This window comes from Annulohypoxylon maeteangense (assembly GCF_022496945.1).
Source record: "Annulohypoxylon maeteangense strain CBS 123835 unplaced genomic scaffold GGS22scaffold_2, whole genome shotgun sequence".
Taxonomy (NCBI): Eukaryota; Fungi; Ascomycota; class Sordariomycetes; order Xylariales; family Hypoxylaceae; genus Annulohypoxylon; species Annulohypoxylon maeteangense.
Genome location: NW_025953249.1, coordinates 3,154,446 through 3,168,275, shown reverse-complemented (window position 1 = coordinate 3,168,275; position 13,830 = coordinate 3,154,446). Strand labels below are relative to the sequence as shown.

At 49.0% G+C, this 13,830-nt stretch overlaps 2 protein-coding genes across 2 annotated transcripts; one reads left to right on the top strand and one right to left on the bottom strand.

The window, feature by feature from the left end:
* Positions 1-5,883: 5,883 nt before the first annotated feature.
* On the top strand, positions 5,884-8,225 carry GGS22DRAFT_71629 (uncharacterized protein). The gene has a single exon (XM_047967899.1). The coding sequence runs from the start codon at positions 6,385-6,387 to the stop codon at positions 7,960-7,962; it is 1,578 nt and encodes a 525-aa protein (XP_047823314.1). The 5' UTR covers positions 5,884-6,384; the 3' UTR covers positions 7,963-8,225.
* Positions 8,226-9,320: 1,095 nt separating this feature from the next.
* Positions 9,321-13,066, bottom strand: GGS22DRAFT_71636 (uncharacterized protein). Its single transcript, XM_047967900.1, has 2 exons — positions 12,701-13,066; positions 9,321-12,620 (listed from the first exon to the last, which is right to left on the bottom strand). Exons 1-2 carry the CDS (start codon positions 12,714-12,716, stop codon positions 9,544-9,546), a joined length of 3,093 nt encoding a protein of 1,030 aa, XP_047823313.1. The 5' UTR covers positions 12,717-13,066; the 3' UTR covers positions 9,321-9,543.
* Between the last annotated feature and the right edge of the window lie 764 nt (positions 13,067-13,830).

The following is a 13,830-nucleotide window of genomic DNA, read 5'->3' as shown; positions in this document are numbered from 1 at the left end:
TCGCAATAACTGGATGGCTACCAAATTCGGCAAACTAGAGACCTAACCTAACCTTACTGGTGTAGTCGTGTTATAAAAGAATGGCTACTGTATTTCACGCATAGGCGGAGAGGTGAGGAGCAGGATCAGGCGGGGAGAGCTGGAAGAGGAACGAGATGGAAGGAGAGAGATCGGATGGTTCTTTTTTTCCCAAGTGACGACTCTCATGGCAGAAAAGGGAATGCTCGACGTCTTGGCGGCGTTGATGATGGTACGTGACAGGGACACGCATAGTCAGCCGAACTCCTAACAGCATTCGACGTTTTGGCCGTCGTTTTGGAGTTCGAACCATGTTGAACCATGTAGCTCATAAGTACCCTCTCAATAAGGGACGTCAGTGACGGCGGGGGGGCCAGGAACGCCACCAGTGAGAAAATGAAGAGGGACAACCAGACAGCCCAGACAGCCCACGGCATACATGTGGTTTGCTAAAAATAGAAACACACACACACAAGCACGCAGCACGCCAAACCGTTGGTTCGGGGCTAGTCGGTCGGTCGATCTCTGGCTAAGGAGAAATCGGAAATTGGGGAAAAGCCTTTTTAGGTGCGAAGAAAGCTGCTCAGTGCCCATTCAGCCATTGCATCGAGGCAGTGAGGGAGCCCAGTCTGTTCTGTCAGTTCTGGCATAGTAATTGGAAACCTATGAGGGATTCCATTCGTCCACCAATAATGCCCATGTTCCTTTTTCATAACCAACTTCCTAATTGGTATAGTAGGTGAAGCTGAGAATATGGGGCTCATCCTTGAAAATTCGTAGGGGCTTGGCTCCCCCGTCTTCTTAAAAGGAAGCTAGAGAAGCTTAGAACAATTCCAGGCCGTCCTGATGGCCTTACGCGCACGCGTTCCCCATATCCGGTGTGTAGGGACGCTGTACTGGCTGTACTAGGTATTCCGACCGTACCCATTCTGAGTCAGCGAGCGCCGCCAACTTCATGATAAGGCTTATTTCAAGCATCACTGCACCTGACATTTGCTTTCTCTCTCTAATGCGCCGTTTCTTATTCGTGGCCGTCTCCGATCAGGTGTAGCACGAAACAAGTTCGGAATATGCATTGCACCTCTGAGGGGTACAGTTGCACCACCGCCTCTTAAAAAAGGAGGCCGACCGATAAACCGAACAGGTCAAGCTGGAATTGGGTGATAAAAAACAAGAATATTCACCTACCATGAGAAAAATAACTAGAAAATTTGGTGAAGCGAGGGATAGTCGCCGTCTCACTTGACGATTTTTTCAACATGATACGATTTGTAGGTTACCTTGCGTCTTGCGTCATGGATGAATCGTCCTGCAGTATCTATCGTCTCTTTTGGAGATTGGCTTGGGTGGTTTCATCTTGATCTCAAGCCAAGTTCATCGCTGGGGTTCTTATCGCTTTGTCCTGACTGGCGAGACAGATAGGCAGCATACGCAGGGAGACTTGGCTCGACGAGCGGCAATGTCCCTAATATATTAAAGCACCTTTTCAGGGTCTTTTCAGGGTAGGTCGCTTGCAAGAGACATCCGACCGAGCTCTTGAGAAGCCGGGCCTAGGCTGAGGGGTTACGATAGAAACAGAAAACTACACTTTCATGTAAGTGGTGCTCAAACGTTGAACTCGAGTCTCGGGAGAGAAAGCCCGCGTTAAGTAGACGATAGGCAGTAGATGTCATAGCTGAGAACAAGGCTTTGCCTACAGCAATCCCTTAATAATACCTTCCGTTTCGTTGAGCTCGTGTCCCGCATGGATATCGTCAGTCAAAACTTGGTCACCGCTGCAGGGCAACTGGTCTTAGGTCGGGGCTAGATCAGAGCCAACTCCGATGACGTTTTCCCCAGGGCCCTTTCTGTAGCATTCGGCAGCTCGCCATACATACTCGGCTTGGGCTAGACTGAAGAAGTAGGCCCTCCGGGCAGTGTGACCTCTTCAGTGGAAACACACCTGCCGAATGAGCTTCTTTTCGACCAGCCAAGCCATTACAGCGGCATCATCAGTCGGGAAAGGCTGAGACGACGAGCTACCACCAGACCTTGGTCATATTCAAGGAGCCTACCAAATTGTGTTAGAATATAGTAACGTGAATGCTTTAGAAGCTGATGAATCAGCCTTAATTTATGGGACGATGTTCGCAGTCTAGGCCACAAGTAGCATGCTTCGTTCTCCAAATTCAAGGTTTTTTTCTTCTTCTTTTCTTTCATTTTCTTTTGTTACGAAGACCACGTTGCACTCCGACAACACAATCATATACGTGATCCTCTAAGCCGACTCGCTTCTTATGGCCGAGGACAGCTAAGTGAATTTGAGCTGTCGCTACTTGGTCCTACTTGAGGTCCTAGCCTCTACGCTGTAATCCTAGGAATATATCCACGGTGACGTTGTACTGGTGAATACATGACTCAGATTCATAAAAGCCCGTTCAAAGTTTCCAATACGAAGATATCACCATGGTCATGTTAAAACATGCTTTTCTCTAGCCTTGAGATAGCAGGTGGTAGGCTTAAAAATTGAGTGTCGTGAGTGTGTATAGCTAGATGGCATCGAAGAAAAGGCTGCATTTGAGGATGGATAATGGAGCAGCTAGCCAATGAGGAGGAAATTACGTCGGGTACTGGGAGTACTGAAAAACGACCGTAGTAAGGCCGCCGATCCACATGGGCGGTCCCTTTCTTGCTGAACATGAGAGGACGGCCCCGGCGGCTCTATCGCGGGGAATTCCTAAGCCCTTGTTTCTAACGGGCCACGATCACGGCACGTTTGTATTGTATTGAATTGCAGGTAGGGAAGGCGTTCTTTCTATCATTGACAACTGCCAATGAACAAATGACAGGCAATGAAAAGCAATGATACCGTTCGATCACCGCTTGGTATTTTAGGACTTCTCGAGTCAGTGCGAAAGCTCATCGCTCACACCGATGACCGGTCATATTTTGTTTGGCTGTAGACCGTAAACGACGCCAGATGGAGGAGATTATGTATGCCGGATAAAATGAAGTGCTGACAGGAACGGCCTTGGGCGCTGCGGGAGTGATTACGCCGAGACGCATGTAATAATTAAATACATATGCGGTAGGCTCGTGTATGTATGACCACTGACCACTGACCATCGAAGTCATTGTATTGCCAGTCTGCCAGTGTCATGATCTGTGGTTCTTCTGGCTGTCTGGTTCTCGATTTTCATGAATGAAACTCGACGACTCAGATTGAGAGGTCATGTGCAATGTCTCGCAGAGAAGAGATTGCAAAAAAAGGGGCTCGAACCCATTGGGAAAAAGTGTGGTTTTGCTGTCTCGCCGTCTAGGTGGCATGTTACACTGCAAGACCTAAATGAGAAAAAGCAACCCCAGAAGTGCCGAAATCGAATGCAGATCCTTCCTAAAGGGTCATCTGGATCACTGGCGCTGGTGAATCGTGATGAAAGACATCTCTCCCCGGACTGCTTGTTTTATGTAGCCTGTAGTCTGTAGCCAGGTAGTCGCCAAGAGCTGTACTAATATGTATATGATGAGAAAGAGAGCCCTACAATCTGTGCATGAGCTGTGTGAGTGATGCGAGTGATGTGAGTGAGATTGACGCGATCGTCAGTCGCTATTGAAGCCATGCTCCAACAGCTAGCTCCAACATCCTCATCCTCATCCTCACCCTCTTCGGTCTGTCAATCTGTATGTAGGTAACGTAGACAGAGCAGAGTTCAGACACTCGGTCAAATACCGCAGATGCCAAGCGTGTCACGAACCGTGTCGATGAGATAGATCACAGATTCATAGATCCGTAGGTTATGGTAACCAAGTTTACAAGCATCCACGATCTTCGAAAACCTTGAACACAAAGAAAAGAGTCGGTGCTACTCTCGGCACTGGCCGCAGTGGTTGCTCGGATATTCAGCGAGACAGGATCGGAAAACTACGAGGCTCCGCGAAGTAACTAGGTATTTTTTTCTTCTTTCAATATGCAAGCTATAACCGAGCTGGTAATAGGCTAAATTGGGAGCATCGTTTCGTGCTGCTTCATTAGATAGAGTAGACTCAACCACCCAATCCAATCGTGAGATCAGACTAGACACGGGTTGAAAAGTAACGTATGAACCTGATGATTAATGTGGTGATAATTCTTAACTAACGGGACCGAAAAGAAACGGACGTGAAGCTAGCGACGGAGAAAAGTTAGGTGAGATATCACGGAGAGAGGAGAGCTTTGATGTTTTGGTAAAAGGCCGAGCGAACGAGCGAGGCTACTATAGCAGAAAAGCATTTGCGGACGACCGATATATCTATGGGACTATCGCGGGCCGATAGGTGATAGGTGGTTTTGTCCTGATGGTAGTCGGATGGCCCAGACTGGTCAGGACTGATGATACAATACGAATGCCGTATGAGGAAGGATATCGGTCATAACCGCACGATGGAACGGTCACGGAATCTGACCGAACTGACTTCATCAAGGTCATAACGTGGTAATAACCGATCTTAAGGTTCGGTTCGCCTTTTTATTAGCAATAAATAAGCTGATGCTGGGGTTGAATTTAATATTGATAATAATAGTGCTTGGGTAGAAGAAGTATAGGTATAGTCATTAGGTCGATTATCCCTATCACAACCTCGACCTTGAACGAAAATGTGATTGTATCCACATGTTGAGATAAGTAGATACTGTATGTAAGTAGATGACGATTCAGTCAAATTGGGATCCTGATAACGACATCGACGAATGGTGTGGATGGATGGTGAGGATGGTGAGCGATGGAGATCGTGAGAATTAGGATTGATGTTCGATGTTTCTAAAACAACTAAACCGCTAAACATTAAGGTACCTACCTGGACCATGTGCTCGGGGCTATCGGGCGCTCCTTCGCAGCTTCGTCATTTTTTCCCTAGTGGTAAAGTTCAAGCACGATAAGATTTCGCATAGCGGGATGGATTGATCCAATGGATATCACTCGCTGGCGATAGGTCGGCAGCACTCCACTATTTGGCCGGTCAAATCGCCGTAAGCAAAGAAAGGACGCCCCCTCGGGCACCCTATTTTATAGCTCATGCCACCATAACACCGAATGTTTAGTGGATTAGTGCCACCCACGCCTGCCACGCCCCGACCCAGCACACCCCTAGCACACCCCCATGGGCTACTTCCTGGCACTTCCTGGCCCTTCCTGGCTCTTTCTCAAGTAACAACAGCGTTTCTCCACACGCACTTCGCGCCGTACATGCTGTACATGCTGTACATGTACTAAATTCTCCCGCTGTTTTTCCCTTGGACCACTCCTGGATCCACATCGACCACATTGTCCACATTACAATCCACTCTCATCCACTCACTCATCCACATTCTAATCCACTCCCGTGCCCTCCCCGTCCACTCCCGTCCTAACCAATTCTTTCCCTTACCCCCAATGACCCAAGTTCCTAATACCTACCTAGTAGTTCCAAGACCCAAAGAACCCAAACCACCCAAGATACTTGCGAGCCGATTCCCACGATTCCCACTTCGTTCTCGGCCTCATTTTTCCCACACTCCTCAAACCTTATCCACTTTCACTCTATTTTCTGTGCTGAGCTGGTGAATCTGCTTGATCCCTATGGGCCGAGAGACTTCTTAGTATCCGGCCGTTTGGTGTCTGTCCTATCTTGCCTCTTCTGTCAACGTTGCCCTTCATTTCCGCTCAACACCTTTTTTTCCCACACGACACAAACGACACACTATCTCTACCTTCCCTCCCGGATCTTGGCTTCGGAGAACCATTGCGCCTCGGATCTTGGACCCCTAATACTAGACAGCATTCTCTAACATTCCGAACACGCTTTTCTTACTTGCGCCGCCGCGATAATTTCCACGTTGCCGTCGAATATCGATTGCGTGTCTGGGACATTACCAATCCTCAGGGTCTGCGACATCCGCCCTAATTTCAGCAACCACGTCGGCCCCGACGAGACTTGACATTCCAATTCTACGCCTACGGCCGAGACTTGCACCAACCAGAGTCAGGTGTAAGAGAGAAGGGAGGCAAGGAGCGCTGTGGTTATCGTACTACGTCTGTGCATCTGACGTCGCTCGCTTCTCATCGCATTGTTGTGGCTGTCATTCGTCGCTCTTTCGATCTTCGCCCTTCACCCTCGATTCAACCTTCAATCCACAACCCGAAAAAAACCATTAGGTCGAATCGTACCTTAAACGGTTTCTGCTATTGACGATTTAATCCGACGAATATCTTCAATGTCTCAACATGTGTGATTTGCGACCGATCACTTTCGATACTACCGATTTCGTTGCTGTCGCCTTTTCTGTCCGATAGAGGACAAGCGTGCGTTACAGGCACTGCCTGTCCTCCCTTTCGATACAGGCGTGTCCGTTCGACCACCTGACGAAACCCAATGATGGATCCTCCACACATTACTGAATTCGCCTCACAGCGATATTTCGAGAAACTTAGGCAGCTAAGCGAGTCAAAAGAACAGCCTCAAGATGCTGTTGCACACTCGCACGATGGTCCTATTGTGGCCGAATCGTCCACCTTTATATTACCCATTGGCAAGGCAAAGTCAATTGATCAAACTTCCCACGATTTCCAGAAAACAGAGAAGCGTCGCGCGAATTTCAGCTTCAGGACGATATTACCGACCCGCAGTTCCGTCGATCACGATACTCGGAGATTGTCCGTTGAGTCTACAAAGAGGAGGAGCACGCCTTTCGACCAATTATTCTTGGCATTACCCAACGAGCTGAAGATTCAGATTATCGCCTCCTTACCTTTATCTGATATCCTTAACCTTCGTCTAGCGTCGCGGTCGTGGCATGCGATGATCACGGTCAACGAACTCCCGATTGCGCGATATCACTTACAACATCACGTACCGGCCTATGCGAAACGATTATATCCGGCACCCGACCCGACTACCATACGGCTCCATTATCTTTGTGGGATATGGCACCGACTGCATGTTGCCTCCAAGCTCTCCTTTTTAATATGCGAGAGGGTAACGAAGGAAATATTTCTAAGAACTACTGAGGCTCAGCGTCTCGAATTCGAACCACAATACGAGCGGATGCGCCGCCGACTAATACCACTACTCTTCACGATATTTCATTTCTTCGAAACTTACCGGACATTACATATCGAATATATCAAAGAGCACGGACATGGCTTATCATACGAGCCTTATACTATCAACCCTATCGAAGCGAAGATCATGAGCATGTACGATGATCAGACATTATTACGCGTTCACCAGGTATTTCCCCTGGTTGTATCTTCTTTCTGTAGACGACTTCGGCCTCCCTCGTATGTTGGTCGACTAGAGCGTTCTTTGAGAGGTTACTTAAAGGATCGACCGCCTGACGAAGTTTACGTAACGGCTATGTGTGTTGGTGGGCTTCGACAAGTAGAACGATTTTGGGAGATTAAGGGATATAATTCAAGAAGAGGAGCCGTGGATTCGTGGTATAGTTCGGTTATGAAGGAGCCGCCACCTATGGAGCCGGCGACAAAAACGCGACGTGGATTTATGGGGATTAGCCGGAAAAAGTCGAATGCTGGCGAAGAACAATTCACGAAATTTGGAGAGGCGCATGGGGGCGGTCGTGGACGGCAAGGGTCGGAGACGGGTCGAAGGGGTAGCGACGTATCGATGGTTAATGCGTGGGAAAGTTTGGTGTTCCATAGCAGCCTAGGCGAAGGCATGCCGATGGGAGAACTATCACGAGAACAACTTAAGATACTACTGCCCGATCTACCGACGTTGCAACAATTGTGGCTCCCGACGGCTGAGGCCCTTATACTCGACCGAGGGATTGTCGAGCGGCCCCAGGACATCAAGCGCAACGCGCAGGTTATGCTGGAGTTAATTCGTGAAGACGGTGCCGCTGAAGAGGACGAATGGTGGTACGGGCGGGCAGCGCCAGACTCTGTCCGACCACCCCTCGAAGCTATCGAGGAAGATCCTATCGAATAATCATATCTATCCTACTATTTATACCTACGAGGAGGCGGTTGAATTTAGTCGATTGATACCATGCATGGGCGTATTAGAAGATATCCGCGGGTGGGCTTAGCCATTGTCTAGCCATGTCATATCATATCCCATATATCATGAGCATTTGCAAGGCGTTTATACAAGGGGCGGAAATTTTTACCATTTACCATTTATCGTCAATTCGTTATCTTTTTTTTCTATTCGGGGATAGGACCATTATTTTTCTCATCCCTCTTCATGGTTAGGAAGGGGAAAGGGAAAGAGGAGCTAGGGCGAAATTATAGGAGTTGGTACACATTCAAGAAAGCCTCTTTACCTTTTTATTTTCATCTTTAGTCTGGCTTTTTGTTGCCAGACACGGGGGAAGATATATTATACTACCTACTCGTACCTACCAACTCAAGTCGGTGGACTATTCTCTTTTTTTATGTCGTTGCCATTTACATCTGTCGTCATAGGTTATTAACCGACACGGGGGCATAACTCCATTACCTCATTTTCTTTTATGTTTCGCAAGGCATCTGCTGTTGATCATACAAGCTTCACAGCCTTCCCCCCATATAAGGAGAAAGGGAAAAGCGATAGCGGGCTCTTGTTTATTGGGGAAAGGACGAGACGAGAAAGGGTGACAGAGGGTCCTTCGGTCGGTTGGTTCATGCAAGTCACAAGTCGCATTTACAGCGCTCTTCATGAAATGGGAGGAGAGTAAAGAGGAACCAAGCGAGTCAAAGTAGATATATATCCCATATATCAATCAAATGATCTCGGGCCTATCCCGTCGTTCCATCTAATCCCGTAAATTCAAACGTCCTTTACCTTTCCCTCTTTACTCCCACCGATGATCCATTCCATCCCTTCGTCGTAATCCAACCCTGCTCCCTCGCCTTCGCTCGTATGGAGTTGTAAATCAGATGATAGCCAGGGAGATCAAACGGTCGATAAGTAAAAGCAATAGAGGTGAACCCAGCGACACAAAATGGTATATTGAGACAAACAAGCAAACAAACAAAAGCAAAAAAAGGACGATCCCGTAAGCTCGCAAGACCGGCTCCTAGCTCTTCCCTATATAAAAAGAGTTGTTTTGTTGGACCCGGGAGAAGTAGAGTAATAAGCATCTGCTATAGATAGACAGTTAAATCCCTCCCACGCTCCCTCTTCCCTAGACCCATAGACCGTCGAAGACAAATAGAGCTTGCCCGTGTGTACCATTCATTACGAGGAAGGAAGAAGGATATGAAGTTGACGAAACAAAAACAAAGACGCAAAACCCTTCCTCGCTATCCTTTCCCGTTCCCGTTCCTATACTTTACTTTCCATATATCCTTGTGAACATTCCATCATGAACCATGCTTTCGAAAGAAACGAGAAAAATAAGAGAGGAGAAAAACCAATTAGGTCGCTGTCGCGACCCTGAAAAAAATCCATGAATTCAAACGCCACTTTATATTTTTTTCGTCCCTTGCCTATAAACGCCACATTCCGTCGTATATCATGTGCAAATTTGAACCCCTTCCCTCCTAGCGCTTCCTCACCCTCCCAGATATCATGACATGAGTCAGTTCATGATGGCCACCTATTCTGGGTGGTACGACCGACATTTGAGGATAAGTAGCTATTACTCATCCCTGTGGTTGAAGAGTAGAGGGATGCTGCGCTTGAGGCTGTTGTTCGTTGCTGTGGCGGCACGCCGCCGCCGCCTCCGCTTCCGAGGCCGTATGAGCCAGTGCCGAGTCCAAGCCCACCGTGATTACTACTAGAATCCAAGCCTTGCATATCAAACAGGCCCGACTCTGTGAAGGGCGTGAAGGCTGACGACATTGTAGGGTGTGATGTGCTATGGGTAGTCGTTGGAGTCTGACGCGCGCCGAAATGGGGCGAGTGATTAGATACGCCATGACCCGTACTACTACTCGTGCGGTAGTTATTATCGAGAGGCGATGCCGAGGGCGTCCGACGGGGTGGGTACCCTGGGTTGTTATGAACCAACGATGGTGATCCTCTGTAATTAGTGTCCCCTTGCATCAAAGGCGAATTAGATTGTGCGCCAAACTGGGGGGAATTAGTTATGTGTTGTACAAGGCTGGTCCCAGGAGAACCGGTAGCCATATGTTGAGGTTGTCGTTGGTTCGTAGAATACGTGGGGGTCTGTGCGTTGTAAGATGAGCTGAGAGTCTGTGCTTGGGGGTAGTAACTCTGCGATGTCCTGGTCTGTTGATGTGACGTTAAAGTAGAAGGCATTTGAGGACCCTTTGAAGTCTGTGATGGAATAGGCGAGGCGGTCTGAGCGGTTTGTTGTTGCATCTGTTGTCGACTAGCCGTCGGTTGTCTAGGATTCTCTTGGCGGTTCTGGAGGGCAGTAAATCGCTCGTAATGAGCCTCTAACCCTTCTGCGGGAACCGGAGAGGCTGTATGTCCAATCGGTGCCGTAGCTTGGTGATGCTGCTGCTGTTTTTGGGAGCGATTGGCGTTTCCTTGCACTTGATCACCAAGATTCTGGTTTAATGCAGCTATACGTTCGTAATGGGCTTCGAGGCCATCGGCTTGTATATGTCCTTGAGATGAAGTTGCCACTTGACTAGTTTGGTGAGCTGGATCTAAGGTTGCTGTCGCAGAGTTCGCAGAGTTCTTAGTTCCCATGCTATTCGGGGTTGAGCGTTTGGATGTATGAAGCGAGCCCGCCTCCTGTGATTTCCGAGACCGCTTAGCTGACGGTGCTGCTGCACTACTAACAGGTGGTTGGATAGGCTGGCCCGCTGACGATTGAACTTGAGAAACCGATGTAGGAGTTGCTTGAGAGATAGTAGACGACCCTTGCTGAGATATTGGATGGCTCCCGCCAACGCTATTCGAGACTCCATCAGTCTGGGTCGGGGGGTTAGTAACGCTTGCGGGAGCAGGCTGGCGTTTGCGCTTCTTGCCGCTTATTGTCGACTCTTTTACCTGAGGAGTCGGCATCGGGACTTGAGTGCTGGACACACCAGATGATATTGGCCCTTGGGTTTGTTTGTCCTTCTGAGAAGCACTAGCATTAGTGATAGCGGGAGCAGTACTACTACTAGCAAATGAATGACTAATTCCAGCGGTATAACTCGGACGTTGACTATTCTGGTGGTTTAATAGATCAGGAGTCTGCTGTTGAGATGTAGTTGAATCCTGAGCTGTTGGCTCATTGGGAGCCTTTGGGCGATTCTTAGAGCCCTTAGGTCGTCCCGAGTTTGCCTTCTTCTTATTCAACTGCTCACCCAACATCGGAATTGGTACTGGCACTGGAGTCACCTTCGGTGGAATGGGAATTGCCGACACATGATCAGCCTGATGAGATACGCTTAAATTCGAAAGCGCAGATTCAGCTGACTGCCCTCCAGGTTGCGAACCGGTCATTTCCTTAGGTCTGTTTTTAGAACCCTTCGGCCGGCCACGCCGCTTCGTACTAGAATTAGGCGCAATTGTATTAGAATCGTTAATGGACTTGAACCCGCCGGTCGAGCCACCGGTGGCCGGAGTGTTGCCGAACTGTGCCGCATCGGGGACCCGTGGAGGTGTGCTCGGAGCATTCGCCAACGCCCTCTCGATTTCAACGAGGTCATCGTCCCCATTTAGTCCCATAACACTTTCATCCACATCCACCCAACTATCATCTTGGGGCTCTTGGGCTCGGTTTGACGTTCCCTTATTAATCTTCTTAATGCCCTTATCGCTTCGGGATTTGGTGGCTTTGCTACCTTTAGGCCGTCCCCTCGGTCGCCGCTGATTCATATACTGTGAGGACGGAATCGGCGCCCGCCTTCGAGGCTCGTCAAGATTAGGAAATATTTCAGCGATCCACCCAACAAACAGAGAGCCAGGGCCGTTTGCCTCGGCGCTTTCAGGGAATTTGCCATCAGTGGGAGGTGGAGCATCAGGTATACCACCAAAGAACGCCAATGCCTTGCATAACTGATCAACCACAAGAGCGGGAGCCAGAGTCCTCAGAAGCGTCAACAACCGGGCTTGTTCGGCCTTTGTTTCTGCCACCGTAAGGGGTTGGGTTAATGTCGGTCCAGCAGCGGCGGGAACTGCTGGTGCTGCCGCTGGTGCTGGCACTGGTACTGGCGTCGGTGTTGGTGCCGGCACTGATACCGGTGCTGGTGATGCTGCCGGTGCTGCAGAAGCCGGTGGTTCGGTAGATTTCCTAGGAGATGTGAATTGTTTTAATCCAGGCGGCCGTGGGTAGTTAGCCCTTCGTTGATGGGACACGTAGGTGTCAGTCTGAGCTAACTTAGCCTGCAGTGCAGTACTTTCACTCGTGCGCTTCGCAGCAGCATCGCGACCTTCGCTTGCGCGGTGGCTAGCAACATCCATATGCATAACGCTGAAATTTCCTTTCATTTGCTCGGTAACATCCTTTAGCTTGCTCGGAACGGGATTCCTCACTCGTCCATCTCGGGGGTATAATCTCAAATCATGATGCATAGATGCATCATGAGGTAAGGTAGAAGGTAGCAGGCCATTGGCGTTACCATTGGCGGTAGGGCCGGCTAGTGTTGGTGACGGTGCGGTCAGTCCCGGCGTGGGAGATTCGGAGAGTTGGTGGCCGCTAGTGTTCGAGTTTCTCGCAATGGAGGATGTATTGTTTGCCAAATTGGCCGATTGCTGGCCTGCAAGACCGAGTTAGCCGGGGAATCAGAAGTGTAGGATCTCGCAATCCCGTAAGGGTGGAGAGTAAGGAACGGCCTACCGGACGTGGTAGCCATTTGGATGGTGCAATGGCGACCATGACAGAGAGAGGATGTGCGGTCTAAGTCTGTCTCGTTCGCTAGGACTCGGAGAAAAGATTGGGACTTCACTCGGGTAGTTGAGTATGGACCAGTTGGCGGGATTCCATACTCATCAACCGCTGATTACGGAGGATTAGGTGGTAGGGGACTACCAGCGCGTCATTGCGAGGAGCTGATGCGACGCCACGGAGAGCCGAGGAATACGAAATCAATCAATGGGGTTGAATGCGCCGGGTAGATTGGATTCTCAGTAATATCGGGAATAGATAGTGGTTTATTTTTCGGAATTTCGAGGTAAGACTGAGATTGAAGTTGGACTAATAGAACTAGAAAGTTGGGGCGACGAATACGTTGCAGATTAAGTTTGGTATGGTCAGTGGTGATCTTCAGCCGGCGGCAGCAGACAAGGTGGACAAGGTCAGATAGGGCAAATCAAAGTCAAAAGTCGTCGATGGCGACAGGTGGTTGGGCTTCATAGGACTGGTTGACCGCTATATTCTGGTGTAACGGAGTATAGGACGATGTAAATTTTCAAGCAGTCGACAATAATGAGAGGAGAGATGGTTTCGAGAATGGGTTTTCCTTCGCTATTGAATGGTTCGGACAGTTCTCGTGCTCTTTCAGCGGCGGCTATTGGATTTACACGTTGACTCTTCAGGATTTGGGGTTGTACTTCTTCAGATATGGGATTGGTGATTTAGTGGATTCGTTGAATGTTTAGTGGAAATAGTGGAAATAGTGGATACCGAGTTCGCTAGGCAGGTCAGGCCAAAGCGGAGTAGTCGCGAAGAAGAGACTTGAGAGATGGCTGGTGCAAGCTGGTGTGCCTTCTGTTTCTGGTAGGGACGCAGAGAAATCAATAAACAGGATCGACCCTGAACTGCCTGAGTGGTCCGTGACCTGTGGCTTACGGCTCGTGACCCTGTCCCGCACTGCCGCACTAAAACCAGAATAGAACACCCGCTATCTACCTGTGGATGTCTCGTCTGGGCAATTTCACACACTATCTTATCATTTATACCTATCTGAATCTAGCACCTGGGCACCTATTTCAGCTGACGTCTCGCGAGAGTTCGACTTCGATATCGTT